Source organism: Heteronotia binoei, chromosome 8 (genome assembly GCF_032191835.1).
Source record: "Heteronotia binoei isolate CCM8104 ecotype False Entrance Well chromosome 8, APGP_CSIRO_Hbin_v1, whole genome shotgun sequence".
Taxonomy (NCBI): Eukaryota; Metazoa; Chordata; class Lepidosauria; order Squamata; family Gekkonidae; genus Heteronotia; species Heteronotia binoei.
Window position 1 is genome coordinate 75,873,562 of NC_083230.1, and position 27,618 is coordinate 75,901,179.

Sequence of the window (27,618 nt, forward strand, 5' to 3'; positions counted from 1 at the left end):
TCTATAATACTGCACAATGCTGAAGCTCCTCTTCTCCCCAAACCCCATTCTCTCCACCTCCAAAGTCTCCAGGTATTTTCCAACACAGACCTGGCAACTGAAAGAAGAAATGAGTATGATAGCATCAATTTACCAAATACTCACATACTTTGGAGCCCTGTTCCTCCCCTCCTCTGGGCCTATTGCAGGCCTCAATAGGCAACATGTTTCCACAAATGGGGCATATATAGCAACTCCAGGAAGATGACTGTGGTTGAGAAATGGTGGAGGGAGGGAAGGTTAACCCCTCCACCATTGTGCTGTAGCCTTGTTCCAAATATGGCTTCCAGGGTTTTTATATATTCTTTTTAAAAAAGATCTGTAGGAGAAACATTCATGAATTTCCTGGTGTCACATCTAGTTTAACCCAGAAATTTCCCTCCAAAGGATGCCAGCCACGAGATTGACACATAAAGAGCCAAAAAGTTCTGCAAAGATGCCTTCTTGGCTGCTTAGATCTGGAAATATCTTCATCAAAAAGGCTCACCAAATTACCGTATTTAAAATTTAATTTACTTTAATTTTTTATTTATATCCTGCCCTATCCCGCAAGCAGGCTCAGGGTGGCTTACAACAATAAAAACAACATATCAAGGTTACAACTAAATAGTTTTGGACACAACTGTTTTGGCTGAATCTTTACTGCCCAAGAATAAGAGGTGGTAATGAACTATGGTTTAAATTGTCTGTTTTTTAAAAATGTAACTTATTTATATTTTCTTTCATTAAATGTTACAAAGTCCTCCGCTCCATGACTCATTTATTAATTTATTAATTAACTATACATTATCCAGAGAAAATACCTGAATTATAACTGCCAGATAAGACTATTTTTCATACATGTCAGTTATCATTCAGATCTTTTCTCTGGATCCCAGTTCCCAAGACCACACCACTTTCTCTCAACAGTAAAAAGCTGTCAAAATCTTGCAGCCACAGAAGGCACCTTGCTTCTTTTACACATTGTGCTGCTATTTTTAAAAACTCATGGTCCAGGAAAATATCCTGCATACGCATGAAACCCAGGTCTTCATTTTAGAAACTTGATTTGGCCAGATGAAGCCCACTGGGTTACTTAGAATGCTCAAAAGCACTGTTGCCTCAGTTTAACTGTCTGTCTTGTTCCCATTCCAGATCTGAATTTCCTGTTCTGAACATTTTTTTGCAGTTGCTTAACCATCCCTCCCAAGCCCCCCCCCCCACTCCAGAGCATGAGAATTTGAAGAAATTTGTTCTTCCCCATCTCCCCCCCCCTTCAAATTCTTCCTGCTCTACCTCAAATCTCTCTCCCCCAATAACTGGATGTGCTTTAGCTGGGAACTTTTGGTTTCAAATCTGTCTTCTGGAAGGGGCAGTAACTAAGTGGCAGAACATTTTCTCTGCACACAGAAAGTCCCAGGCTCAATCCCTGGCATCTCCAAATACAAGGCAGGTGATGCGAAAGACTGGAGAGCTGCTGCCTGTCAGAGTAGATAAGGATAACCTGGATGATGCAGTAAGCCAGCTTCACCTTCTCTTGGCCGGTGACCACGGAGAAACATGTACAAATATAATGGGCCACTAGATGGCAGCATTTTTCTCTTAAATTCCAGCTAACAGGAAAGGGGTCTGAAGAATATCTGAGGGTGAAATCTCTCCAGCCTACTGAATTGCTTTATTAGCCTTCATTTAGTATTTTTCTCACCCTTTCTGAATTAACTGATTACTCTTTTTATTGGATCTTGTTTCAGACTCTGTAATAACTTCCCCATTTTTCTGTTGTGAAAAACACTGACCTAACTGAAGTGCACTTCAGTGCATGTAATGATGTTCTGACTCATAAAAATTATAAATGTTTATTAGTCTTTAAGATGCCTGTTGAAAAATGCCTACCCTAGACATCAAATTTATGGATATGTATTTTACCTATGTACTGAAGCTTGGCTGCAAGTTAGTAGCTGGTGAATGGAAAGGTACAGAGTATGAGCACTAGCACTCAATCCGCTATCACAGAGCATTTCAGTGTTTAGAGATGCAAATGGCTCTTGCTGGAGTCAGACAAACAGTTTACTAGCTAACATCTCAGCTAGATTGTCACACCAATGGGACGACAGGGATTGGAAAAGCCAGGAGGCTGGATCAAATTTTTCCTGTTGGGTCAGGAAAATAGGGAATGACCCCTCTGGGAGATGGATTCCCAATGGTGAGATCATAAATTCTCTGGACATGAGTAGAGATGTAAAGGAATGGTGTAAGCATGCCTGATCAAGTACAGCAACTGGATGGCGCTTCTAAAATACAATGCAGGAAAGGCTGCTAGAGGTATTAATTCTTTTAGCAGGAGGAGATACTCTTCCGGAACAATTGGTGACAGTAGTGAATACCCAGAGAAATGATAGTAAGGGCTGCCTTGTCATTTGGATAGCTGCAGAACTTTCAGAGCTCCAGGATGAAAAGGAATGAGTCTTGTGAGATCATTTCCTACCAGTGCCAATGGTCTTCTGTTTTATTTTGTGACTATAGACTAATACAGCTACACACTTGACCTTATTTTTCTCGTGTTATTCTTTTCTCTCCCCTCCCAATCCAGTATATTTTGCTCTTTGCTTCTCTTTTTATTCCATTCTTCCTTTTTTCCCCTCCCTCACTGGGCATGAGCCTTGAGTCAAGAGGAAAGCTGGGGTATATATATTTTAATAATAAATGTTATATGAACTGGTTTACTACTCATTCTCTTTCTCAAGAGAAGCCTAGAAACAGTGAAAGGGCTAAATACTTCAATAAGAGAATTTCCATCCCCTTCATCAGACTTTAGTTCTCAGAATTCTTTGGGGGAAAGCCAAACTGGTTTACTACTGTTATATAATTGTAGTGTAGAGGTGCTTGACGTTTTTTGCTATGTTTTTGTCCCTCCAGGATTCACAGCTCCCAGAAGCTTCTGAATTTCTCACCATGGTTCAAAATGTGCAAGATGTACTGTTTGGATTCTGCAACAGTTCCAATGTTCTTTCTCATTATAACATCACAGTTAGCACAGTTTCCCTCTTCCGCATGGTAAGTCTTCCTCATGTGGCCTTGCTCCATGCAGCAACCTTACCACAAGTATTTCTGAATAAATGGGTTTTTCCTTTACCTCAGATGGTGACTGTGGGAGTCAATTTCATACTCTCTTAATGGGAAGATATGAGGAAATATGTCAAATAGCAGCAGGAAGAGGCCTGGAAGACACTTGGAAAACATGGATAAAATATTCCATACTATATATGCAAAGAGTGAAGAAAACAGGCTCTTTTTCTTTTTGGGACAATCCAAGAGAGTGTTTTCAGACTAGTGCATGAGGTAGTTTGTCAGTGCTGCCATTAATTTGTTAGTCTTTAAGGTGCCAGAAAACTCTTTTGTTACTTCAATTCAGTCGTTGTTGTTCAGTTGCACAGTCGAGTCCGACTCTTTGTGACCCCATGGACAAATTCACACCAGGTCCTCCTGTCTTCCACCATCCTCTGAAGTCTGCTCAAATTCGTGTTTGTTACATCAGTAATGCTGTCCAGCCATCTCATCTTTTGCCATCCCCTTCTTCTTTTGCCTTCTGTCTTTCCTAGCATCAGGATCTTCTCCAGGGAGTGCTCCCTTCTCATTTGGTGGCCAAAGTATTTAAGCTTCAGCTTCAGCATCTGACCTTCTCCAGGGAACAGTCTGGGTTGATTTCCCTTAGGACTGACTGATTTGCTCTTCTTCCAGTCCAAGGGACTCTCAAGATCCTTTTCCAGCACCACATAATTTAGTCATACTGTCACTAAAACCAAGACCTAATGGAATATGGCAAATAACCATATTTAAGGAATCATCTTTTTAAAAAGTTGTATCATTGTGCATATCCTGGGATTGATAAGACTTGCTTGTCCCATTTTGGTATGACTTAATCATGGGTCAAAGCCTTCTACCTTTTGGAGATAGAATTGCCCTGGAAATGGGGATGTGAAAACAAGCCTCAGAAAATGATCTGGCCTGATATGCTTGCTATTGCTGAAGATGTTCACAACCCCATTGTAGACATGTGCATATATGAGTGTTTTCAGGTTTTCATGGCTGGTAACATCATTAGGGTTTGTAGAATCTTTCGGGCTCAAGTGCCGTGTTCTACTGGAGAAAGTTTTCCTTCCAGACTGCTAGTAATATACCTATGCAGCATAGCTGGAAAGGCATCCTGTGCACAACTATGTTTTCCTTCCAGACTCAGCTGCGGAGAACATCCTCAGTGGCATTGCAGCCGGAGCAGGCGCTCTGACCTTCTTGGCTGCTGTGCATTGAGCGCAGGCTGCTGTGCATTGAGGTCTGAGCGCCTGCTCCGGCTGCAACGCCACTGAGGATGTTCTCCGCAGCTGAGAATGAAACGTCTGGAAGGAAAACTTTCTCCAGTAGAACACAGCACTTGAGCCCGAAAGATTCTACAAACCCTAATCATATATGAGTGCTTCCTAATTTTTCAGCCCTTTAGTACTAAACAGTAGGTGTAGGATGCCAGGAAAGGAAACATAATGTGGCATGGGGCTTTCCTCCTCCACAGAGTTCATTTCTTCCATGCAGACTGTTTTACTTCTGCTGAAGAAGATCCTTATGTGAAGAAAGCATGGGTATAATGCACATAGTGGGAACTGGATGCACTGAATCAATTGTAGAAATATCAGCACATCCTGCCAATTCAGACTGTGGGCAATGAATGTGAGAATAGCACATTTGAATACTCCCCTAGTATAAAGGAAAGGAAAGGTCCCCCGTGCAAGCACCAGTCATTTCCGACTCTGGGGTGACGTTGCTTTCACAACATTTTCATGGCAGACTTTTTACGGGGTGGTTTGCCATTGCCTTCTCCAGTCTTTTACACTTTCCCCCCAGCAAGCTGGATACTCATTTTACCGACCTCGGAAGGATGGAAGGCTGAGTCAACCTTGGGCTGGCTACCTGAATCCAGCTTCCGCTGGAACTGAACTCAGGTCATGAGCAGACAGTTCAGACCACAGTACTGCAGTACTGCTGCTTTACCACTCTGCGCCACGGGGCTGCTAGTATAAAAGCACCTTGCAAATAGAAAACTTCCATGTCTGAGTAAATGTTGGGGTAACTAGATTCTATCTTTCTTGCACAGGCAGCAGTTTTTTGTTTGTTAGTTCAATATGACAGACCATTAAAATGTCTGCAACAAACTATCTGCAACCCTGTTTCTACATATATGGATTGACCCTGTGCGGCTGAATAATCTGATTCCTGAACAATGCCCCATACAGACATGTCCCAGGGTGGGGGGCGGGGGGCGGGGCAGTATTACATGTGATGGATTGATAATGGCTCTTATCCAGCTGCTTGTTTTTCCTTCTGCCTTTGCCCCACCCTTCCTCTTGTCTGCCTTTCCTGCCACTTGGCCTGTCTGACTGGGTGTTTTGTTATTTGTATTCAGCTCCCTTTCCCTTAGCCTCAGCATTAAATAATGGGGAATTTAAAATGGCCAGACGCTGATGTTAAATCACATCTGCAAATTAGCTATGGTCAGGAAGACTTCCCACTCTGGGAGAGGTGGCAAAACTAACAATGCTTCTATTTACTTCCTGGCTGAGGTGGGAGAAGGAATGGAGGGGGTGTACAAACACAGCCCCCACTGGCCAGCCTAATGTTGCAATTCATAGTTGTGCACAGGATGCCTTTCCAGCTATGCTGCACAGGTATATTACTAGCAATTTCCTTAGCTAGTTACAGTGCAGTCCTAAGCAAAGAAGTCCAATGACTTCTATAGATCTAGAAGGGTGTAATTCTCTATAGTACCAAGCTGTTAGTGTTTTGGGTCAACTGTCTGTTTATATTGTCTTATCAGATCACCTGAAAAATTACAAGAAAAATGATTAATTTGAAATGTGGGGTTGGAGAAGAGTTTTATGGATACCATGGGCCACCAAAAGTACAAATAAGCCCATATTCCCTGGAAGCTAAACATGAATAAACTGAGGCTAGGCAATGGGAAAAGAAAACCCAATAGGAGATGAATTGACTCAATCAAGGAAGTTTGCAAGACCTGAGCAAGACATGAGGTAACAATATGACATTTTGGAGGACATTAATTCATAAGGTCGCCATAAGTTGGAAGTGACTTGATGACACATCACATGCCTTGCCTTGCTCAGGGCTGGCCTGGGTGCTGGCATCTGCCTCACCTTCCACAGGTGCCTCCTTCTGTGTTGCTTTGCCCTGGACTGGGCTGGCTAGGTGCCTCTGGGCTGGCTAGGTGTCATCCTAGCAGAAACCACAGGTGAAGAGAACTATGCAAGCCAAATGAATTGGCGCTACTCTCATTGAGAATTCAGGAATATATGGCTTATAACCATAGAGATGTGAGGCACCATGGTATATTTTAGCCATCGGTAGCTTTCGATGTATTATTGGAAGTTCAGACTGCACCGTGTTTCAGATGTTACAGAAAGCCATGAAAACTAAGAGAATCATCAAGTTTGTGTGTTTCCTTCTTCCCCTTGCACATGGGTCAGTAATGAAAGACTTTCACTTTTGTAGCAGATACATTTTTTCATTCCATTGAAATTACAAACTGTTGCTGGAGAGGAGGGTCCTCCCCATTCCAGCCACTGCCCCCACTCACCACTCCAAGACCTCCGCGAACATGCCTGTCTGGTGCATTGAAGCCAGGTCCCTTCCCTAGAGCTCAACTGGCTAGCAGGGGCCCCACTGGAAAATGCAGCCGTACTAGTAATGCCCCTGCTGTCTGGCAGTAATGCGCTACGGGGGCATGACAGCATCAGCTCTTCCTGTGCTGGCCAGCGGGGCTACACCTTCTGGGTATGACAGGGGTCCAGAGCAGTCAGGTGAAGTGGTGACTATGAGGCTGGCTGACTGGAGCGGGGCCAGGGGGGTGGAGACCCAACTGGAAGAGAGTAGAAATGTAACGTTCAGCACCAAGGAACGACAAGCAACAACACACAGTTGTTGTTTACAGAACAGCTTTATTGGCAAAGATGAAACACCAGGAAGGAGAGCCAACAACAAACAGCATGTAGCTGGAGAGTTCTCTAGCCATCCCACTCTAAACAAGTTAAATACATAACAATAGGATGAGACCCTTCTACTTAAAGACACTTACATCACATCTCTCCTTCCAAGATACAAAAAAGACATTTGAACTAACTGTTAAAGAATTGATGATTAAAACATGTACTTTATATAACATTCTACAATAAAACTTCACATAACCAATGCAATAAGCAAGTACAAGAATATAATAACATAAGAATACTGATTTCGAATTTATGGTGTGTATCTCTCAGGAAAGAATACATGCCTACCATAAGATGCCACACACCTAGGGATCCTTTCCACTCTCTGAAAACTAGTCAGTTCTTCATTTTCCCTTTCTGTCACTTGACTATCCTATCTCTCCTGAAAACTATTAGGTTCTCCTAACACCTTCTTATCCTGTCCCTGTTGAACTCATTTTCCCTTTCTGTTATTTGACTATCAAACCTCTCCTGTCTCCTCTGTTCTCTTCCCAGACCTCTTTGATTGCACCTAAGATGAACTCTATTGCACCGATAGCTACTGCCATCAGAAGTCTGTACCCTATATGTGCGAAGATGTTCACATTGCTCTATTACTACTGCAGGATATCACTGCTTGTTACCCTTTACCCACACCTAATCTTCTTTGTTCAATGGCCTAAGGGCTTCGCTGCTCGATCATGGAAATCTTTCTGCGTGTCCTGGATTTCCTGTAGAGCTTCCTTTACGCCATTTGGTATTTTGGGACATAATTTCTGCTTAGATGCTGGTGATATACTCCTCAACATTCTACCCATTAACATTTCTGCTGGAGAGTACTTCATTCCTGTAACAAGAGTATTGCGATATTCCTATAATGCAGGATGTATACCTCTTTTGAATGTTCTACCTTCCTTATTAGCTGTTTTATGGAGCAGATAGCCCTCTCTACCATCCCACTGTAAACAAGTTAAATACATAACAATGGGATGGAGACCCTCCTACTTAAAGATACATACATCACAAGAAGAAGCCTCAAAGGTCTGATTGGCACAGGCAGCAGAGAGTGGGGCATTCCCGGGCAACAAGGGCCTATTCAAACCACTCATGAGCCCAGACCAAAGAGGCAGTGGTTGTTGCTCCCTTTCCAAAGCTGCAGCAACACAAAAGTGACCTACCCAGTAACAAGAGCAGTAATCCAAAAGAACTATGTACCAATACTGTACATAAAATCAAAAAATATTATAGACAAATCAATGAACACTACAATTCTGTAGGTTCAAAAAGACTGTACCATACAGATAATAATATAAATTGTCTTATTCAAAGGCTCATGCTCCGATCCACTTCAGAGGACTATGTCCCGGCTGAAATTATGTCCGCCTGGAATAAAATCTAATCAGATCTGTTTTTTGAAAAAATTTTTGAAAAACATGTTTGGAATAAGCTAGCATTCATGACAGAGAAGGAAGGAAGATCTGTATGGTGAAGGAGAAATTTTTCTCGCAGACTAAAATTGAACTTATCAAACATTTAAGGAGTTGTTACTAACAGTGTACTTGGAATTACTACACTCCTTATGTCCCTTGAAGAAGACAATTTGTATTATTATCTGTATGGTACAGGATTGTTGAACATACACAATTGTAGCGTACATTGATTTGTCTATAATAATATAATATTTCAGATTTTATGTACAGTATTGGTGCACACTTCTTTTGGATTACTGTTCCCTTTCCAAAGCTGGCAGGAACTGGGTAGCATGAAGGAACAGGGAGCATCTCAATGGCTGCAGGAAGACCCAGGTGAGCATGACCCCCTTCCCTCCACATTCAAGGCCAAGGGGCCTGGAAGCCATCTCCAGCTGGGGACCCAGAGGAGTGGCCAGCAGGTGAAGCTCCTCTCTTTTCAGCTCCATGTGGTGGACATTTTTCTTTAAATATATTTCATAAATACTTTCTGTACCCATGAACAGAGAAATAACGAGGTCCGCACAGACTTACTGGTTTGAAGCAAGGTTTACTTTATGACACCATAAGCAGAACACAGTTGGGCATGGGCCCCCAGAATGACTGAGTTAAAATCGTTCTACATACAGCCAGTTTTATTCACACCAAAAAACAAGCAGGCAGCCACATAAACTTATCTGATTCAACTTTCCCCACCCCCTTGCAACTCCTAGTAAAATTTCCATTCCTCCCGTCCCCTTCCTTTATCAGCTCCAGCAAGAGGCTTCTCAATGAGGCACCTTTGTTTTATCCTAATACACATCTGTGAACACACACCCACTGAAGGCTGTCTGTGCTTCTAACGAACATTGCATCAGAACCCTCTTTTTGAAGGCAGAAGCATGCTTTTATTCATTATTATAAGGGTATTATCCAGGGGCTCTTCTTCACCCACAGTTCCCCAAAACAACCTGAAATTCTCAGGAACCTAATACATGAGATCCAGTAGCTTTTCAAAACAACAGATAAGCTTTATTGTACTCCAGTTTTCTCTCAGGACAGTGCTCTTAAGCTCTATATATAGGAAAGCAAAACAGTTAGATAACACTATTGCATTATGCCCACAGTTAAAACTCAAATACATTCTTATACAATTAAAACCCAGTTAAACACTTTCCAGTTTCAGTAGTTAGATTTACTCTATTTCTCAATAACTTCTTAGAGTCATATACCTGTCTAAGTCTGCTAAAATTCCACCAGGCTGCATCAAATTGCATTTCCAGGGCCATCTTTCCCTGTAGCAGTCCAGCCCCTCCTGATTGCTCCACAAAACTATGGTTTGCTCTTTCTCGCTGTCAAGGATTCCAACTCTGGTTTGGAATCTCAATTTGTAGAGAAGTAGCTAAACCAGAAAAGCTATGCCCTTAAGGATTTTCGTTCATACATTTGTCTGGAGCTCAGTGTGTTGAACTAAATGTGAAGCTACTTGCTCAAGGGTAGATCTGGCAGAATCTCCAAGGAAGACTTTTGCAAAGGTCTCCTCTCATTAAGTGTCATAGGTGAAGCAAATGTGTAGATTTTATCAGGGGTTGTTTTGTAGAAAAATAGGTGGTGGAGCTTATCCAGGGATTGTTATGCAGCTGCACCTACTATTTAATGGGCAAGGAGGCGGAATTCTCAGAAGGGTTCAGGAGCAGTGCTTCTGTGAGCTCCCACTGAATCTGAGGTCTGGATTTTATACTTCTAAACATTTGGTCTGTCAAATCAACCTTTCCTTATCACATTATTTTAGTTGTACTAAAATAGGGAATGAGACACCAGTACCTTCTTTGTCAACAAGTATTGGCATAGTCTAGGGTAGGACAGAGCAAAGCAAACTCTTGTTGATTTGTTGCCAAGTGTCTTTTTCTTACCAGGGCTTTTACTGCAGGCTAACACATATAATACAGCTTTCCCACTGCTTCAACACTGCTTCAAGGAAGGATGTTGCTTGGTAAATTTCAGGCTACAAGGCAGCTGTTGAAGGTGACAAGCCAAGTCTTAATACACTGCAAAACCCATCTCCAAATAACATTTTTAAAATTCTTATTCTTGACTAATGAGATCAAACCAAGGTTCAGCAGTGGTGCTATCTCAGCCTCAAAGTTGGACAGAATAGCTTGGCTCTACATGGGTCTGCCATTTTAAAATGCTGTGAGGCAGAAATAAGCATTTGAGGCACCTAGTACCCTACTTGAGAAGGGACAGTCCAGCCTACTTCAGATGATATAGATTTTTCTCAGTGATGCTTTGGAAAATATTTTAGGATGATTCACTATTTGTCCACTAGCACCTTATATAATTTCAGCAGGTGCTACAAATTGAAACAAGATTTCCTTTAACTATTTTCACTTAGTCATAATTGTTCTCTTCCTGTGATGCTTCAAAAATCCCTTTATTTTAAAATGTGATGGTAATTCAAGTTGATGATTTGATTGTAGAAGAGTATCATTTTGTATATACTGTTCTTGATTCCCGTCTTTCCTGGCACTGATTGTTTGTATGATCAATGAGGGAAGAAACTAAAGGATGCCACTAGAACAAAGCTCAGTTGAAAGGGTATAAATATGCATTTGCCAGTTGTCAATCTCCTACCCTATCCTCAAATACATTTGGAAGAAATACAGAAAGAAAATGGGCTTGGAACTAATATCCATCAATAGAATGTGAAGATGCACACATACAAACTGGGGGGAAAATGCCTGCAATAAATCAACCAGTGACTGTTAGATCAGAAGAACTGTAGGTATCAGAGACTGAAATGAACAGGATGGCCAGATAGTAAAAATGGGAAATTAAAATAATGGTTCCAGATAAGGCTAGGCCCCATCTTCTCATCAAATGAATGGATCTTTACTGGACCTGAGTCAGCCAACTTAAGTTTTGACGCAATGCATGATGGGATGGAGCAGAACAGTGGTGCTACAGCTTTGTCACTCTGACCATCTTGACTGGAAGAAAATACATTCTAGAAAGGCACGCAGCCTTTCAGTAAATAGAAAAAAGGCTGTGTGCCTTTCTAGAATGTATTTTTGCTAATCTTCAATGAGTTCCTATTGGCATCTGGTGAATTCCTGCTAGATTGCAACTTTCTGGTACTGTAACTGATGAGCTAACTCTTACCCTGATTAAAAACAACAACCCTTCTCCTTGTCAGAGAGAATACCCTAATGAACATAATCAGAAACACTGCACACCAGCTCACAGACAATCTCTCTCTGTTTCTCAGGGGAATTTATAAGGGGTAGAAGAGTTCTACATATGCTCAAAAGCATGATCTGAGGATCAGAAACTGCAGAGACATATCTGTGTACTAGTCTTCCATACTCTTGGCTCAACTCATGGAGGTGCCCTCCCCTAGCAATTTCCTTGAGGAGGTCTGCCTCCTACTTAGATTATAGAGCATATATATTGATTCTGCAACACAGGAGTCTCTTTATGTGCCTGCAAAATATGCAAAGCACTGGAATAGGGCTGATCTATGTTTTCTCAGACATTTTCTCAAATGCAAACTTGCAGTCCGTTCCAACCCCACTGAAGTCATTGGGACTCTTTCCATTGACTTTGGTGGTCTCTGGAACTCTCCCAGGGATTTATGTGTTCTGGCTCACACTAGATTAATATTGGAATTAACCTCTTTTTAAATTCCAGAGAGCTAAGTAGACTTTACTCCACTGCTAGGAAGAGAAAAATTAGCCCGTAAGTCTATGGCCTGAAAATGCATAGCAGCACATTAGATTAAGAACTATGGGAAAAGAGGACTGGGGGAAGACCTATCTCTGAAAGATTAACAGATTGATGTGAAACATTTTATAAGGTATACAAGTATGCATTATTTCGAAATTCCATGCATCATCATCATCATCATCATCATCATCATCATCATCATCATCATCATCATCATCATCATCATCATCATCATCATCGAATCGCCTCATCCTGGCCAGTGCCAGGCTCTAGGTGATGTACAACAAAAAAATACACATAAAATGAATAAAACAAATGAATTAAAAGCATTTGCAACCCAAATATTTTTACAAGTAGTTATCCCAAAGGATTCATTCCCCCTGTACAGTATAACTGATTGTTGAGAGGTTTTGTTGAGGTTCAGGTTTCTTTGAGGATTGGTTGAGTTCTTGTCCTCTCTTTTACTGGAGAGATTTCTTTCTTGCATAATGTTTCCAGGAAATCCATACATGCTTGTGCCAATGTTTGTTAGTTTTAGAAGTAATGAAATAAGCAGATGAATCTTTTCAACAGGGGCAGAGAGTCAGACTGGCTTCAGATCCTCTAGCCAAAGGTCCTACAAATGTTTGTCAGCTAATTTTCATATCTCCAGAGCCCAGGGCAGTTTAAGGCAACTGAAAACCACAGTCTCTGAGAGATTCTCAGAGATTCTTGGAGAGCCAGTTTGGTGTAGTGGTTAAGTGCGCGGACTCTTATCTGGGAGAACCGGGTTTGATTCCCCACTCCTCCATTTGCACCTGCTAGTATGGCCTTGGGTCAGCCATAGCCCTGGCAGAGGTTGTCCTTGAAAGGGCAGCTGCTGTGAGAGCCCTCTCCAGCCCCACCCACCTCACAGGGTGTCTGTTGTGGGGGAGGAAGGTAAAGGAGATTGTGAGCCGCTCTGAGACTCTTCGGAGTGGAGGGGGGGGATATAAATCCAATATCTTCTTCTTCTATTCTGTTATGATCCAGATCAGACAGCCAGGACAAAAGGAAGAGGAATGCTGAATCAAAGAGAGAGCTCTGTGTACTAGTACGTATGAAAGTCTTGGGTGATATAAAAGGTGGAGATGCTCCCCGTAGAGCCACAAGGAGGAACATCTACCAGGGGTGAGAAAGGCTAAGGAGGGTTATCATGTAACTAGGAATAACACCTCAAAATAGAAGAACTGGCCAAGAAAATCTTGTCTTCATGCACTCATTACTTGTTTTGGGAAATATGATGGACAGTAGTGACTAGAGCTCAGCATGGCTGTAAGACAATTTGATTTGCTGCAGGTGGACAACAAAAGGCAAGATTTGGAAATCAGAGAGAGCAAAGAAATTGACGCCACAAAGCTGGGACACTTCGTTCGGATCAATGAACTGCGCTGGGTGACTGAGTACAATCCTCTGGTAATTAATAGCTTCTCTAAATCATATGGGACCTTGTCTATATGTTTGATTACCCAATTCACCCTTTCATTTTGCAAGAGCAAACACACACACTTAGAATTACTGCTCCTTGTCAGACAAACCTCTCCTGAGCATGGGAACAATTACTTTGAATATGGAAAGGCATCACAACCTCTGTCTCCAGGCAATGTTACTTGTTTATGTGGCTTGAATGGCTGCACTTGGGCTTTCCCTGGCAGATTAAATGGCATATTGGAAAAAGGCTACTAGAATAAAAGTTTTCCAGGATTATTGGTTTAGATGTTTCTTTAGGGACATTTCAGATGCATTCAAAGACAAGGAGCTGAATTTCTCCAAACCTCGATTGGAAGCAAAGAATAGAAAACTAATCATAATCCTCTGCAATGTGTCACAACAAGAATTATACACAATGCAGGCATGCTTACCTATCCATAATACAAGGCATCTCCACCATTGTTATGATATTCTGATTTGATAATCTGGTTCTACGAGATATCTGCACTGCTTGCATTTGTCTCCTGGTGGACTGCCTGGTACACTGGAAGAAGTGTAGAGTTAGTATGGGTGGGAAAGTACTCACTGGGGAAACAGAAGTGAACTGCCATGCATTGTAGTAACTTTGGCTCTTTCTCTTTCCTTCCCGTCCAGTTTTGAGTTACTTTATTATAATCATTATTCTGTTTTTCTTAACATTTATGTAACATAATTCACAATAAAACATAATGCATTTAAAAAAGAAAAACTGAAATGAGAGTAAAAAGTGTATCAAACAAAACCAGAAGCCAATAAAACCTAAAATTCGGCTTGAGTCAGCTGATGAAGAAAGCCAACTCAGTTTTGTTAGGGAGGCTCTTCTTCAGTCCCTCTGCTGACAGAAATGAGGCAGGTGGTAAATAAGAATAAAGCCTCCTCCATTGTGACACTATGCTTTAAAAAAAAAAAATTCCCCCATGAGGTTCACCTGGCCCTTTCATTCTAGCATTTGCACCTTTGTACTTTATTGAACGTTTGATGGAGTGGCTGTCAACTTTCCTGCAGAATTTTGCAATGGCTGAAAGGGTCTGCACAGAGCATTAGAGTAATCTTACTAGAGAATTTCAAAGAGAGATAGCCGGGCCAAGGTTGTTCCTTCCCACAGAGGGGCACAGCTGATGTTCCACCCAAAGCTGCTAAATATTGCTGCAAACCATAGAACTGTTTGGCACTAAGAGTTTGGCATTAAGAGTGCAGAATGCTTCCAGGTTGACAGGTCCTCATATAGAACATAAGACTGGTTCTTTCTGGAGAAAGGCAAATAGGTCTTTTATGCTACCCCCAAGCGAAATGCATCCCACCAGCCACCTATCTGGGACTGCAACATGCTTGACAACCCTGGTGCCTTTTGCTGTTGAAACAGATACTAAGAGGTTTGTCATGGTCCTGGTAGGCTCTGCATTCAGCTTGCCGAGTCATGAGGTGTATTTTACATCCTTGTTCCAGATGGCTTATATCCACTGGACAAGAAGCAAAGCCGAAGAACATGTGCAGATCTAAAGCTAAGGGTTCCCATGCCTGTAGCCTTCCACTGCAGATGTGTTAATGTGGAACTTGTGCTCTATCTCAGTTGTATTGCTTTGCTTGCATATAAGGAAAAACCTGTTGCTGTTCTGATTTCGGCATGCTGTATAGGCGGACAGGAGAATGAATACCGATCCCCAAGCAATTGCGCTTTCTCCTTTGCCTGGTAAGGCCACCCTCCAACAACATTTTTCTTGAATCTCCAGAGCGCTGTTTCAGCCCAGCCTCTGTCTATGGAATGAGAGATAAAGCCAGGAAACTGAAAGATGCTGGACCTCCTTTTAATGCCAAAGTCTCAGTGCACTCAAGCAGGAAGGCTTTGTGAGAAAGGTACTCACTGACCTCTTCCTTGCTAAATTCTGGAATCCTCCCACACTTTCCTCTTTTTCATTGAAAAGCTGGCAGAGTTTGACACAAGCTTCTCTCTCTCTTTCTCTGTGGTTGTATGGCATCTGGGGGGCAGTTGGTCAGTTGCCGGCTCTCCAAGACCCTGTTTGGCTTGTGGGAGAGGCTGCTGAAGTCCAGGAAGTGGATGGGAAGGAGGGAGAAGGAAAAGTCAGATGACAGATAATCCACCAACAGAAGCCTATGCCAGTCTGCCAGATTACCTGAGGCTCTTCACAGAGGCCTAGTGTTTGCTACTGCTCACTCATCCAGTCTCCAGGGAGCACCCAGAGAAATCCAGGTCTTCTTTTTGTGTTAACCTTCACTTTGCTTTGGCTCTGAGACTGTCAAATACAGATCAAACTGGTGTTCAGATGTTTTCCAGACTTCGGCAGTGTTTTTCTAAATAGTGATGGCAATGGTAAGGCGAGATACACATGTGTGTTCTTGGCTGCCAGACCAGCATCAACGCTTTCATAGGGTTCCCCCGTCACTCAGTCCGTGGCCTCAAATATTTGCAGTCTGATGCAGAAGAACACTTTGTGCCAAACAGCAACTTTATTAAATCCATAATTAAACTAATCAAATCATATAAATTACCAAAACATATAATTCAATGACGATTAGTATTTGTTTAAAGTGGCAAGGAAAATATATTTTAATGATTAATAAGCAACTAGGCCTGCAGCCTTACATACACTTACTTGGGAATAAGTTCCATTGCACTCAGTGGGATGTTTCCAAATAAACGTGTATAAAATTGAGCTGCAAATTAAAGCATGCCTTTACCAGGGCAGCAGTGAAGTGTAGGATAAGAGCCACTGTAAAAATGGATGCTTGGTGCTTGAGGGGCAACAGTGGGAGGGCTTCTAGTGTCTTGGCTCCACTAGTGGACATCCTGATGGCAGCTGGGTTTTTTTGGCCACTGTGTGACAGAGTGTTGGACTGGATGGGCCTTTGGGCTAATCCAACATGGCTTCTCTTATGTTCTGTTATGTTCTTATGATGTGAATGGTGAATTTGGACCTGACACCTCAGATGTGCATTGCATATGGTAGAGAAAAATCAAATTTCAGGTATTTTGTCATTCTGAGTGTTGAATCTCACCATGAACTTTGGATTTGGGTTTTGTGAAATCCTTTTGGTTTTAAAATCCTTTTAATTGTGTATTCTTATTTTGTTTCAGTCTTGGCCTTTAGCTTGTTTGTATCCAGGATTCTAAATGCATAGCATGTTTTAAAAATTCTCAGCAATACAAGCAAAATAAAGAAAAATGGTTAATTAGAGGTTGATAAATGGAGCAACGTTCAGACCAGGTAAAGAACACATATTAGGGTTGCCAACCTCCAGGTAGCACCTGGAGATCTCTCACTATTACAGTTGATCTCCAGATGACAAACAAAAATTCCCCTGGAGAAAATGGCTGCTTTGGAGGGTGGACTCTATGGCATATTACCTGGCTGAGCTCCCTTCCCTTCCCTCCCCAAACCCCACCCTCCCCACTGGTTCCACCCCCAAAATCTCCAGGTATTTCCCACCCCAGAGCTGGCAACCCTAAGGGCCATCCTGAGCAGAGTTACACCCTTACAAGCCTGTTTGCTTGGATCCTAGAGTGCTATCCCAATCAGCACTGTGGCAGCTCCTCTGATGGAACAGCCATTTTGTTTGCTGAGGAGAGTGGTTTTTACTGATTCCCTCCTCTTGCTATGGACTCCCAGTTCACTTCAGGTCCACCAACCCAAAGCAGCAAAACTGTGGGGGTGGGGGGAGCAAAGAAAACAGAGGAGGGAAGTTGTCATCCTCTGGGACTCTCCTCAGGCTGCTATGGATCCAAGGAATTTACTTCAGTGGTGTCAGAACAGCATAACTCTGTTTAGGATGATTCTTTCCATTCTGCTTTAGTTAGCATTTTAAGCGAGATCTTCTGAGTGCTTCTCTAGACTTCAAATGGTAGAATGTAGGTCCATGATCCTTTTATATACAATTCAAACACTGGGTTTATGGTCTTAAGGGGAACATCTGTGTGTGTGCAGGAGAAAAGCTACATACCTTTAAGTTTTCATCAACAGGGTAAAAACAGGTGGGCAGGAGTGATTTTTGTTAGGAAAAGGACAAGATGGGAAAGGATTAGTGCCCATAAGTCTTCCCCTTATATTGCAGTATGAGTAATGGCATTGTCTAAAAAGGTTAAAAAAAAAAAAGAATCACCAACCTACCTGCAAAGTGTTGTTTCCTTCAAATTTATTGTATCCTTCCCCCTTCCTTCCCATAATTGTTTCCTCATGTTTATACTCAGCCTCTTGATTCTGAGGGCTAGTGTCATGTTTGAATGTGTAAGGTTCTAAGACTCAGCTCTTCAACAGTGTTTCAGATTTCATATCCCTAATCCTCATGTGGCTTCATCTCTTCTGTCTTGGCAGACTGCAATCGGCCTCTTCAACAGCACGGTTCAAACCCACCTTCTCTTGTTCACTGACAAATCATCGCCAAATCATACAGAGAGGATGGACAAGTACCATGAAGCAGCCCGCTTGTTTCAGGGAAAGGTGAGTTTATAAACCTGCAAAGCATCCTGAGGGTTTAAAGGACATCTGCATATTGGTGACATTTTGTTAATGAAAACAAAGCTCTGGGGGCACTTTGGGTTTAATACTAGGAGTCATTTTTAGAAATATTGGGTATTGCATAGCACATTCTGGATTTGTTTTCCTCTTTACTCACAACCAACCAGCATTTCTATTATTTATCTGAGGCTCAGATTAATGGTGGAAACTTGAGCGAGATTGCTGTTTTCTTTATCTTAAGAAGTAAGCAATGACCTACCACAAATTTTGTTAGTCTTTAGAGTGCTACTGGACTTGTGCTCTTTTCTACTGCTACAGACAGACTAACATGGCTACCCCTCTTGCTCTATCCCTCCAATGTCTTTGAATGTTCCATACACCTTAAGAACTTTCTCCAAGTGACAGCTCAGCTGTCTCTTGAGCTTGCCAAGTGAACTGTGATGAGGACACTGAGTCAGAATTGTAGGCCTCATAAAGCTGTAAGGTTTTCCCCCCCTCTGTTTAAATTACCTATCCAAACACCAGGGGCTTGATGGCCACCTGTGTGTGATCTCATGCAAATTATTTTCCCCACTTGTTTGGATCCAAACCATTTCAGCACAAATGTTGTCTTAATAGGTGAAAAGACTCCAGATCAAAGTCAGTTGTAAGTTTGGGCAGGAGCTGGTCCAAAATCTCTGCCTAAAGGTCCATGGGGGTATTATACTGAAGCTGAACCATGATATGGGCAGAGCCTCATAATTGTCTGGCTTACATAATTGTCTGGCTTTGCCTCAATTTATGCTGGATACAGATGTTCATACAGTCTCAGATGCAGGGAATTTTCTTCCCATACAAGGCATTCTGTCTAGATTGCCATTACCTGATTTGAAAGGAGTTCCTGTCCTGTTGGCAGCTAGGGAAATTCAAAACAAGTCAATTTCTCCATCTTTTGCTTTGGCCCTTGAAGAATTTTTTCTTGCTAGGCAGGTATAAAAGTTATAGTAGCTTTCTGGAGATGCAAAGTAATATCTATACCTAGCATTTTAAATATAGCCACAGGTAGGATCGTGTCTATCACTCCACTGGCTTGTGATGAAGGAATGGGTACCATGGTTTGGTGTGATGGTAAAGTGCATGGACTCTTGTCTGGGAGAACTGGGTTTGATTCCCCACTCCTCCACTTGCAGTTGCTAAAATGGTCTTTGGTCAGCCATAGCTCTCGCAGGAGTTGTCCTTGAAAGGGCACCTCCTAGGAGAGCTCTCTCAGCCCCACTTACCTCACAGGGTGTCAGTTGTGGGGGAAGAAGATAAAGGAGATTGTAATATAAAGGAAGATAAAGGAGATTGTAAGCCACTCTGAGACTCTGATTCAGAGAGAAGGGTGGCATATAAATCTGCGGTCTTCTTCTTTCTCTTCCTGAGCTTTGAGATGTTTCAAAAGACCTTTCAGAATGCCCAGGCAAGGTCACAGATTCCAAACACTGTTGAACCTATGGACTTTTTTTTTTGGCATTTTAAGACTAATTTGTGAGCACCACAATAAAATGGCTGCCATGGAGACAGGCCCATAGCTACAAGGGGGCCTGTGTGGGCACAGCCCCCTTATTGCTAGGCAGGACCTTCTGACTTTGGGCCCCTAACCAGCCTCCAGTGCCTCGGCTTCATCCTTCTCCATTCTGCCTTCGTCATAAACTGTTGCTTCTGCTTGCTTAGGGGACATGATCATACACAGTTGCTTCTGCTTGCTTAGAGGCTGGAAGAAATCTCTGACCCCTCAGCAAGCAGAAACAATGGAGCACTTTCAGTGCCCAGGACTGAAAGTTAAGCTCCACATCAGCAAGCAGAAACAACGGGGCATTTTCAGCGCCCAGGACTGAAAGTTAAGCTCTCTGTTGCTTCTGCTTGCTTAGGGGTTGGAAGAAATCGCTGACCCCCCAGCAAGCAGAAACAACGGGGCACTTTCAGCACCCAGGACTGAAAGTTAAGCTCCATGTTGGGCTAGAAGGCGCTGCAAGAAGAAGCCGTTCTGGCCCTCAAGTGGGGTGGCGGGGGTAGGGGGTGGATGGCTCCATTGCAGACAGGGCAGGGTAAGCTGGCGCACACAAGTGGAGGTCCTGGCTGCAGTCCGGGGCTGGGGATCAGTGGAGAGGTGATGTTCGCCTGCAGGGGTTTTCTGGCTTGGTCTCGCTGGCCACCTGAGCGAGGGTGGGAGCTGTGCTCGGGCAGCCTTGGCTCGCCCTCCGACAGGAAGAAATCTGAATTGGAGGTCTTGTAGCTTTTTCCTGATGAGAAAACAAGTAGATCTCAAACTGACAACTGGGGAAAAAATAGTCAGATTATTGCCCAGACACAATCAAAGTCACTATATTCTCTGCAGAACAGAAAAAGTCAGATGCAGTAAAAAACCAGTTCTTCTCCGCATTGCTATAGGATATCTTTGTTAGGGGCGTGTTCCTCTTATATTGCTTTTTCTCCAGTCTTCCATTTATAATTTAACATGTTGAAAAGCAGTAATAAGGTCTTTTCTATGTACACTGAAATTAAATTTGCATCTGATTAATTTCACTGTTTAGAGCAACCAATCAAAGAAATGAATAGACCCTTCCTGTTATGGGAAGATACATCAATGAAAAGGTTATTTGAGACTTGACAATGTAAAACATTGCATATATAGAAAGTACATATCATATCTATGGTCTTGAAGTGGCTTATATAAGTATAATGAGTTTTTTTGTATTCTACAAAAAAAGCCCAGCAAGAACTTATTTGCATATTAGGCCACACCTCCTGACAGCACACTAGCCAGAATGGTGATCCTGCTTTAAAAAAGCCCTGTACGTATTGTATTTTTTTTTAAATACAAGAAAATAGGAACTCCCTTTAAAGTGGGTATGAAATTGTCATAAAATGCCTAATTTGCGTACTCTGCTATGATGAAATTACTTTCCTTAATATGGGATTCTGTCTACAATATACAGAGAAGTATTGCTTAAAGGTGGCTGGGGCTCGGTGGCTACCCTCGTCAAGAGTCACCATCCTTGTCTATTTGTCCTCATCATATAGCTGTATGATAACTTGCCTGTGGAAACATTCTAAATTCCTCTTACTTAAATACTCATTTAACCTATACATTTAAAGTAGTGCCATGTTAGAATATGCATAAGCCAGGCTAAAAAATCATCTTACGCTCATTTTTACTCACTATAATATATGAAAAAAATCTCAATAACCAAAATAACCTCTGAATCTACCGCAGCCAAAAGTCTCCCCAATTCTTCTCCCACCAATGCACCTACCACCCCACCTGCAGACAGAATAATCCACAAATCTCTCGTATTTGAGAAAAAAGGACATCCCAGTAAACAATGTTCCAGCATATTAGTGTTTCCAGTAGACATAAGTGTAGCCTCTTTGAAGCCTCTTACAATGACCATAGATTATTTGAGATGGTGTAGAATTCAGTTTACCAAGCATAAAAGCTCTCCTATATTGGGGCACAGCTGATTGCTTAATGTATAGTGAGGGATTTCTGGGATAGGACAATCCTACATAAGTGGGAGAGCCAACTCTACATACTCTAGTATTACATTTTAGAAAATACAAATCATATAAATCAATTCTAAATTTCTTTGCACCTGTGCCATTTGCACCTTACAGATTCTTTTTATCTTGGTGGACTGCCATGCAAAGGGCAATGATCGAGTTATGTCTTATTTCCACTTGAAGAAGTCCCAGCTGCCTGCAGTGGCACTGTACCATACTCCAGATGAGGAGCAGGATGTGCTGCCACTGGGCGAAGTCACCCTGGAGGCTGTGAAGGATTTCTGTAATAGTTTCTTACAGAGGAAGCAGGGGGTGAGTGTTCATTGTGTACAATCCCAGTGGTTTGCCAGTGGAAATGTTATAATTTCACCAGCTCCCATCTCTATGTAGTATTTAGGTTCTTGCTTGCAAAAGCTGGTGAAATTTATAGCATCCCCAGCAGCTGCTTCTAATATTTATCTTCTCTTTTCTAACTACTCAATGTAGAACTAGGGCATTCAGATGCAAACACAATTCTCAATTCATTATCAACAATCTCACTGAATTAATATAATGGAAAAGAAGCTTGCCATCTTGGATTTTTAATATATATGGAAATGTTTTTATAGATCTAGTTTTAATATGTTTGCTAATGTTTTTAAATTGTTGTTAGCCGCCCTGAGCCTGTTGGGGGAGGGCGGGATATAAAAATGATAAATAAATAAAATAAATAAATTATGCAGACCAGGATCAGGAAGAAATTTTTACCCTCTAGGCCCAGGCCCATCCTCAGCTGTTTCTTCCCCAGTTGGTCTCCAGGAATGGGTTTCCTCGTAAAGAATGGGGAAATTGCAGAGGTGGAGAAAGAAAATGGCTAGCAAAGGGAAGAGTAAGCACCCCCCTTCTGCCTGTAGTGTTCCTCTGCAAATTCTCTCTCTCCTTGCATGTCACAGATAAACCCAGGAGAAAGTATCCTTTGTTTGCTGCTGAATTTCTAGCTTCAACTCATACAGCTGCCCCAGCTGCACCTGCCTCTAATGCTGGAGTTATGTACATCTGCAACCATTTGCAGATTCAGGTCCAGATTTGAAACATGGGCACCGGTACTTGAGAGGTGACTTCTGTGTGCTGTGCCAAAAGCTGAGATTGAGGCTTGTTTATTTATTTCAAACATTTTCATGCCACCTTTCTACCCAATCAGGGTCCACAAGTAGGCAAACATTAAATACATCAAATTTGAGCCATTAAACATACAACTACAATTATAAAACAATTCAGTTAAAACACATAAACAACACCAGAAGGAGGGCCAGTAACCATTATTGGGAGTATGCCTAGGGTTGCCAGGTCTCCTTGCCCATCCCGTGGGGGGATTTGAGGGGCGTTCCAGGGGTGGGTGGGTACAACATGATGGCATCACCCAGAAGGGCTGTCATTGTGTTGGGGATGTTGTGCAGGAAATGCTCTGGTTTTGGGGCAAACTTTGTTGTTAAACTGGGCTTAAATCATAGCATTTGCCCCCAAACTCTATGCAACATCTTCAGTTACGCCAGATGAAACAAAAAAAGTCTTCACCTGCTGACAAAAGACACCAGTAGAGGGAGACAGACTAATCTTCCTGTCAGTACTGCCACCTTGAATTTTTGAATAAAGGTCAATACCAGCACCTTGAATTTAGTAAAATAATCTAGATGTTACCAGGGTATGCACCACAGCGGCAGGTTAAGGAAACTGGGGGTTTCTATTACTGCCATTGCAACCTAAAATGGTCATATGCAGGCCCTTAGACCAGCCAGAAAACCTCTGCAAAGTTGTGTGCCCTGTTTACTGGCATTTCTGCTATAACATCAACTTGGCAAGAAGGAGGATTCAGAACATAGTTTATTTCTCATAACAGCAAGAGTAAGAGGATTACCCTGTTTCCAACACTGTTTGGCCTACTTAGCAGTTGGTAGCAGAAGAACTGTATCAATGTCTGGTGAAGGGTTGTCAGCCTCCACATTGGTCATGGAGATCTGGAATTACAAGATGATGACACGTGCAATAGTAGCTTTGGAGGGTGGATTCTATGAAACTGAATCCCTGCTGAGCTTTCTCCCCTCTCAAAACCCCACCCCCTGCAACCTGACCCCCAAATCTCCAGGAATTTCTCAAACTGGATTTGGCAACCCTAGTCTGTTGAGTTATTATCTACATCATCTCCTGGCTTCTATTACTGACTGTATCTTCCTTGGGGCAGTTGTGAAATCTGCATGTAGGGTTGCCAATCCCCAGGTGGGGGTGGGGGATCCCCCAGTTTGGAGACCCTCCCCCCACTTCAGGGTCGTCAGAAAGCAGGGGGAGGGGAGGGAAATGTCTGCTGGGAACTCTATTATTCCCTATGGAGATTTATTCCCATAGAAAATCATGGAGAATTGATCTGCGGGTATCTTGGCTCTGGGGGGGGGAGCTGTTTTTTGGGGTAGAGGCACCAAATTTTCAGTATAGCATCTAGTGCCTCTCCCCAAAATACCCCCAAGTTTCAAAAAGATTGGACCAGGAGGTCCAATTCTATGAGCCCCAAAAGAAGGTGCCCCTAACCTTCATTATTTCCTATGGAAGGAAGGAATTGAAAAGGTGTGCTGTCCCTTTAAATGTGATGGCCAGAACTCCCTTTGGAGTTCAATTATGCTTGTCACAGCCTTGATCTTGGCTCCACCCCTAATGTCTACTGGCTCCACCCCCAAAGTCCCCAGATATTTCTTGAATTGGACTCAGCAACCCTATCTGCATGGGAAATAGATTTCTATCTGTCCTAGGAAAAACACCTAATGTGGAATTCTTCTCTGTATGTAGTCATCTCATTGGGCTGCCAGGTCTGTGTTGGAAAATACCTGGAGACTTAGGAGGTGGATCCAGGAGCAGGTGGGGTTTGGGGAGGGGAGGGGTCTCAGCATGGTACCATGCCATAGAGTCCCCTCTTCAAAGTAGCCCTTTTCTCCAGGGGAGCTGCTCTTTGCCAGCTGGAGATCAGTTGTAAAAGCGGGAGATCTCCAGGCTCCACCTGGAGGCTGGCAACCCTATGACATCTCACCAAAGCAGAATTGTTTCTTCTTAAAAAATCTGTGAAAAAGGCTTAGAGATCTGTGCTAAAAACATTTTTCCAAACCTGAAATTAAAGGATTGGAATAAATTATGCAAATCGGACACATGGGAATGATTATATTCAGTGTGTATTTGTTTCCTCTGGCTGCAGAGCTTGTTTTTGGTTCTGTTGTTTTATTATTCTTTTCCAAAGCTTGGGCAGGAAGTTTTAGACTCATGGAAAATCAGGGACCTATGTTAGAAATATGTGTGTAGGAGTAGGGAGACAGAAACTTCAGATCATGTAAAGAGGCTTGGGAGATGTGATAAAGCAATGCTGGATTATTTCCTGAAGAGAGTTGCAGCCAAAATGAATTGCAGTCCCCAGCCAAGTGGGAACCCTGTTTGCTTTGTCTCAGTTTGTGCTTTCCTGTTGTTCACTCTGCATTCATTCATGGGAACAAGACTTTGGACTTAGTTTTCAGGGTTGAGAGTGAAATTATTTGTCTCCTGAAAATGGGCTGATCTCATGAAAACACAAAGGTAATCTCTTGTACCCTACTCATAGAAGAGGTGAATTTAAAATAAATATTTAGCCAGACTTCTTTTTCAGATAAGAATTGGGGTTCAAGACCACAATTTTGTATGAAAAGAGAAGAATTCATGCCTATCTTCTGCCTTTCAGTTGAGTTCTTTACATGAAGATGTATTGTGAGAGATTTCTTTTTTTTTTAAATGGCCTGTGAAAATGATGCTGGGTAAATTAGAATGGACTAGCATGTTTTAAGTCTTCCCCCCTTCAGCTCAGTATTAAAAATCATGATGTTGACATAGTTTGCTCTGTTTTGTTTCAGAAAGACAATCTTGAATTAGAAGATAAGATCTTCAAACAGGAGCTCTGACTCCTTTACAATTCTGCAACAACCCTGATCCATTATAGTTGCTTTGATGGAAAATAATCTGACCCAACAAACCCAAGATACTGAGAAATATACCAAACCATACTGAGTTTGACAATACTCAGACATGTTTGTTTCTATACCCAATTATGACCTCATTTCCATTTAACCAGCCCCATCAGTAAACAGGGCTTCACTGTAGGTTGTGGGCTAGTGGGATGTGGCAATGTTACTGGGTAGGCTGGAGTGAAATGGGAAGTGTTGTCTCTTGTGTTATTGGGCAGTGGGCATGTTTAAGCAATCAATGTATCAGGTACCTAGTGGTGCTATTCTAAACAGAGTTATACAGAAGGGTGTAACTTTAATTAGAATGGCACTGATAGTAACTACATTCATGTTGCATTAATATTGTGTGAGCTAGTATCTCAATAAAGTTCTACTTTCAGCAGTTAGTGTAGATGTACATGTATCTTATGGCTTTTCTCATTCTTGCCATTGCTTCACAATTCCCTACATGGTATGTTTTAATGCAAGCAAAAAAGAAGAAAAATATTTAAAGCACCCAAATGTTCTTTTTTGGGCTTTGGACTACCTGGTTCAGTGCACTCCTCTTAGAACAAAGGTGGTTTGGAATATCTTAGGTTAGAACTGGAAATTAATTTGTAAGAAATAACTGTAATTAGGATACCAGGCAGCTCCTGAGAGTAGGGTTGCCAGGTCCAACTCAGAAAATACCTGGGGATTTTGGAGTGGAGCCAAGAGACTTTGGGGGTGGAGCCAGGAGATTTTCCCATTCCCTAAAATAAATAAATAAAACTACAGCAGTGCAGTTCTCCTGAATAGTCTTCATTTCCTCAGCCCCAAGCAGCTGCAATTCCTGTAAATGAAAGTGAACATCCACCCACAAAGCAGCCAAAATAGAGTTTGCAAGCACACACTTTTGAGATCTCACTGGGGCTTTACTCACAGGAGCTTCAGACTCACATGCAAATAAAAAGAGAGAGAGAGGTGGAGTTTTCCTCCATCCCATAAACAGGTTCCTATACAAAAAAGTCTGGAACAATGCAAAGCAAGCACAGACTGTGCACTCTCTCTCTCTCTCTCTCACACACACACACACACACACACACTTTCTCACTGGTTCTGGTTTCTATAAAAAGACATCTGAAACAAAAGCAAAACAAGACTGTGTTATAACTCACTCACACACAGGGTTCTGCTGCTGGCCCCTCCCAATGCAGTGTTCACTTCCTGCTTAAATTTAAGGGCATGCACACATTCTAAAACCTTGAGGAGTTTGCTAACCTGCAGAGATCTAAAGGCACATCTTGGCTGTTGGAGTGGGGCTTTTCCCCACCAGCCAGCTGGCTGGGGGTGGGGTGGAGCCTGCAAAACTGGGAGATCCACCGCTGGGACCTGGGGATTGCAAGCCTACCTAAGAGCCAGTTTATACCTAATTGTTGAATGTCTATTTTTTGAACAGCAGAAAGTGTTTCTGGTTATGATTAAAATTTAAAATAGTTTTCAAAGTGTATAAAAGATACACTTTAGACTCATCTAGCTAGCAGATGAGAGTGGCTGCAGAGAGAAGCATCCTGGATCCCCTATCTTGTGTTTATGGAAGAAGAGAGAGAGAAGGAAGTTGTTTTTTCTTAAAGAGTGTTGATCTGTACTTCAGAGGATTTGCCTATCTGTCTGCAGTCTCTCTGGTCACTGGCTTCTCAATGTCAGAGACACAGGGACATTACACTTCCAAGAACTGTAAGAGGATGGTCTGAGCCCCAGACAAAATGGGTACATTTGACAGTGGCAGGAGCCTACTCTTTTTCTTCTCCCACCCTCCACCAGGGAGGATGGGGCCACAGGTTCTTGGGCTCCCCAGCATGGGACCCAGGGAAGCTGCTCCTGTTACCTGTTAGCTAAGACTACCCCTGGAGGGCTCCAATTGAAATGCAGATTGTTGTCAGAT

The 27,618-nt window shown here is 42.4% G+C and overlaps 1 protein-coding gene across 2 annotated transcripts in view; it reads left to right on the forward strand.

Moving 5' to 3' along the window:
• The window catches only part of ERP27 (endoplasmic reticulum protein 27), a 29,003-nt gene extending 2,902 nt beyond the window's left edge, over window positions 1-26,101 (forward strand). The window contains exons 3-7 of one of the 2 annotated variants that reach the window (XM_060245277.1): window positions 2,935-3,072; window positions 13,541-13,657; window positions 18,040-18,165; window positions 21,823-22,020; window positions 25,605-26,101. In XM_060245277.1, coding sequence (XP_060101260.1) covers window positions 2,935-3,072; window positions 13,541-13,657; window positions 18,040-18,165; window positions 21,823-22,020; window positions 25,605-25,652 — 627 coding nt within the window. In that variant the 3' untranslated portion in view covers window positions 25,653-26,101. The remainder of the gene's footprint in view (window positions 1-2,934; window positions 3,073-13,540; window positions 13,658-18,039; window positions 18,166-21,822; window positions 22,021-25,604) is intronic. The other variant, XM_060245278.1, reaches the window with a different exon arrangement.
• Window positions 26,102-27,618: the final 1,517 nt, after the last annotated feature.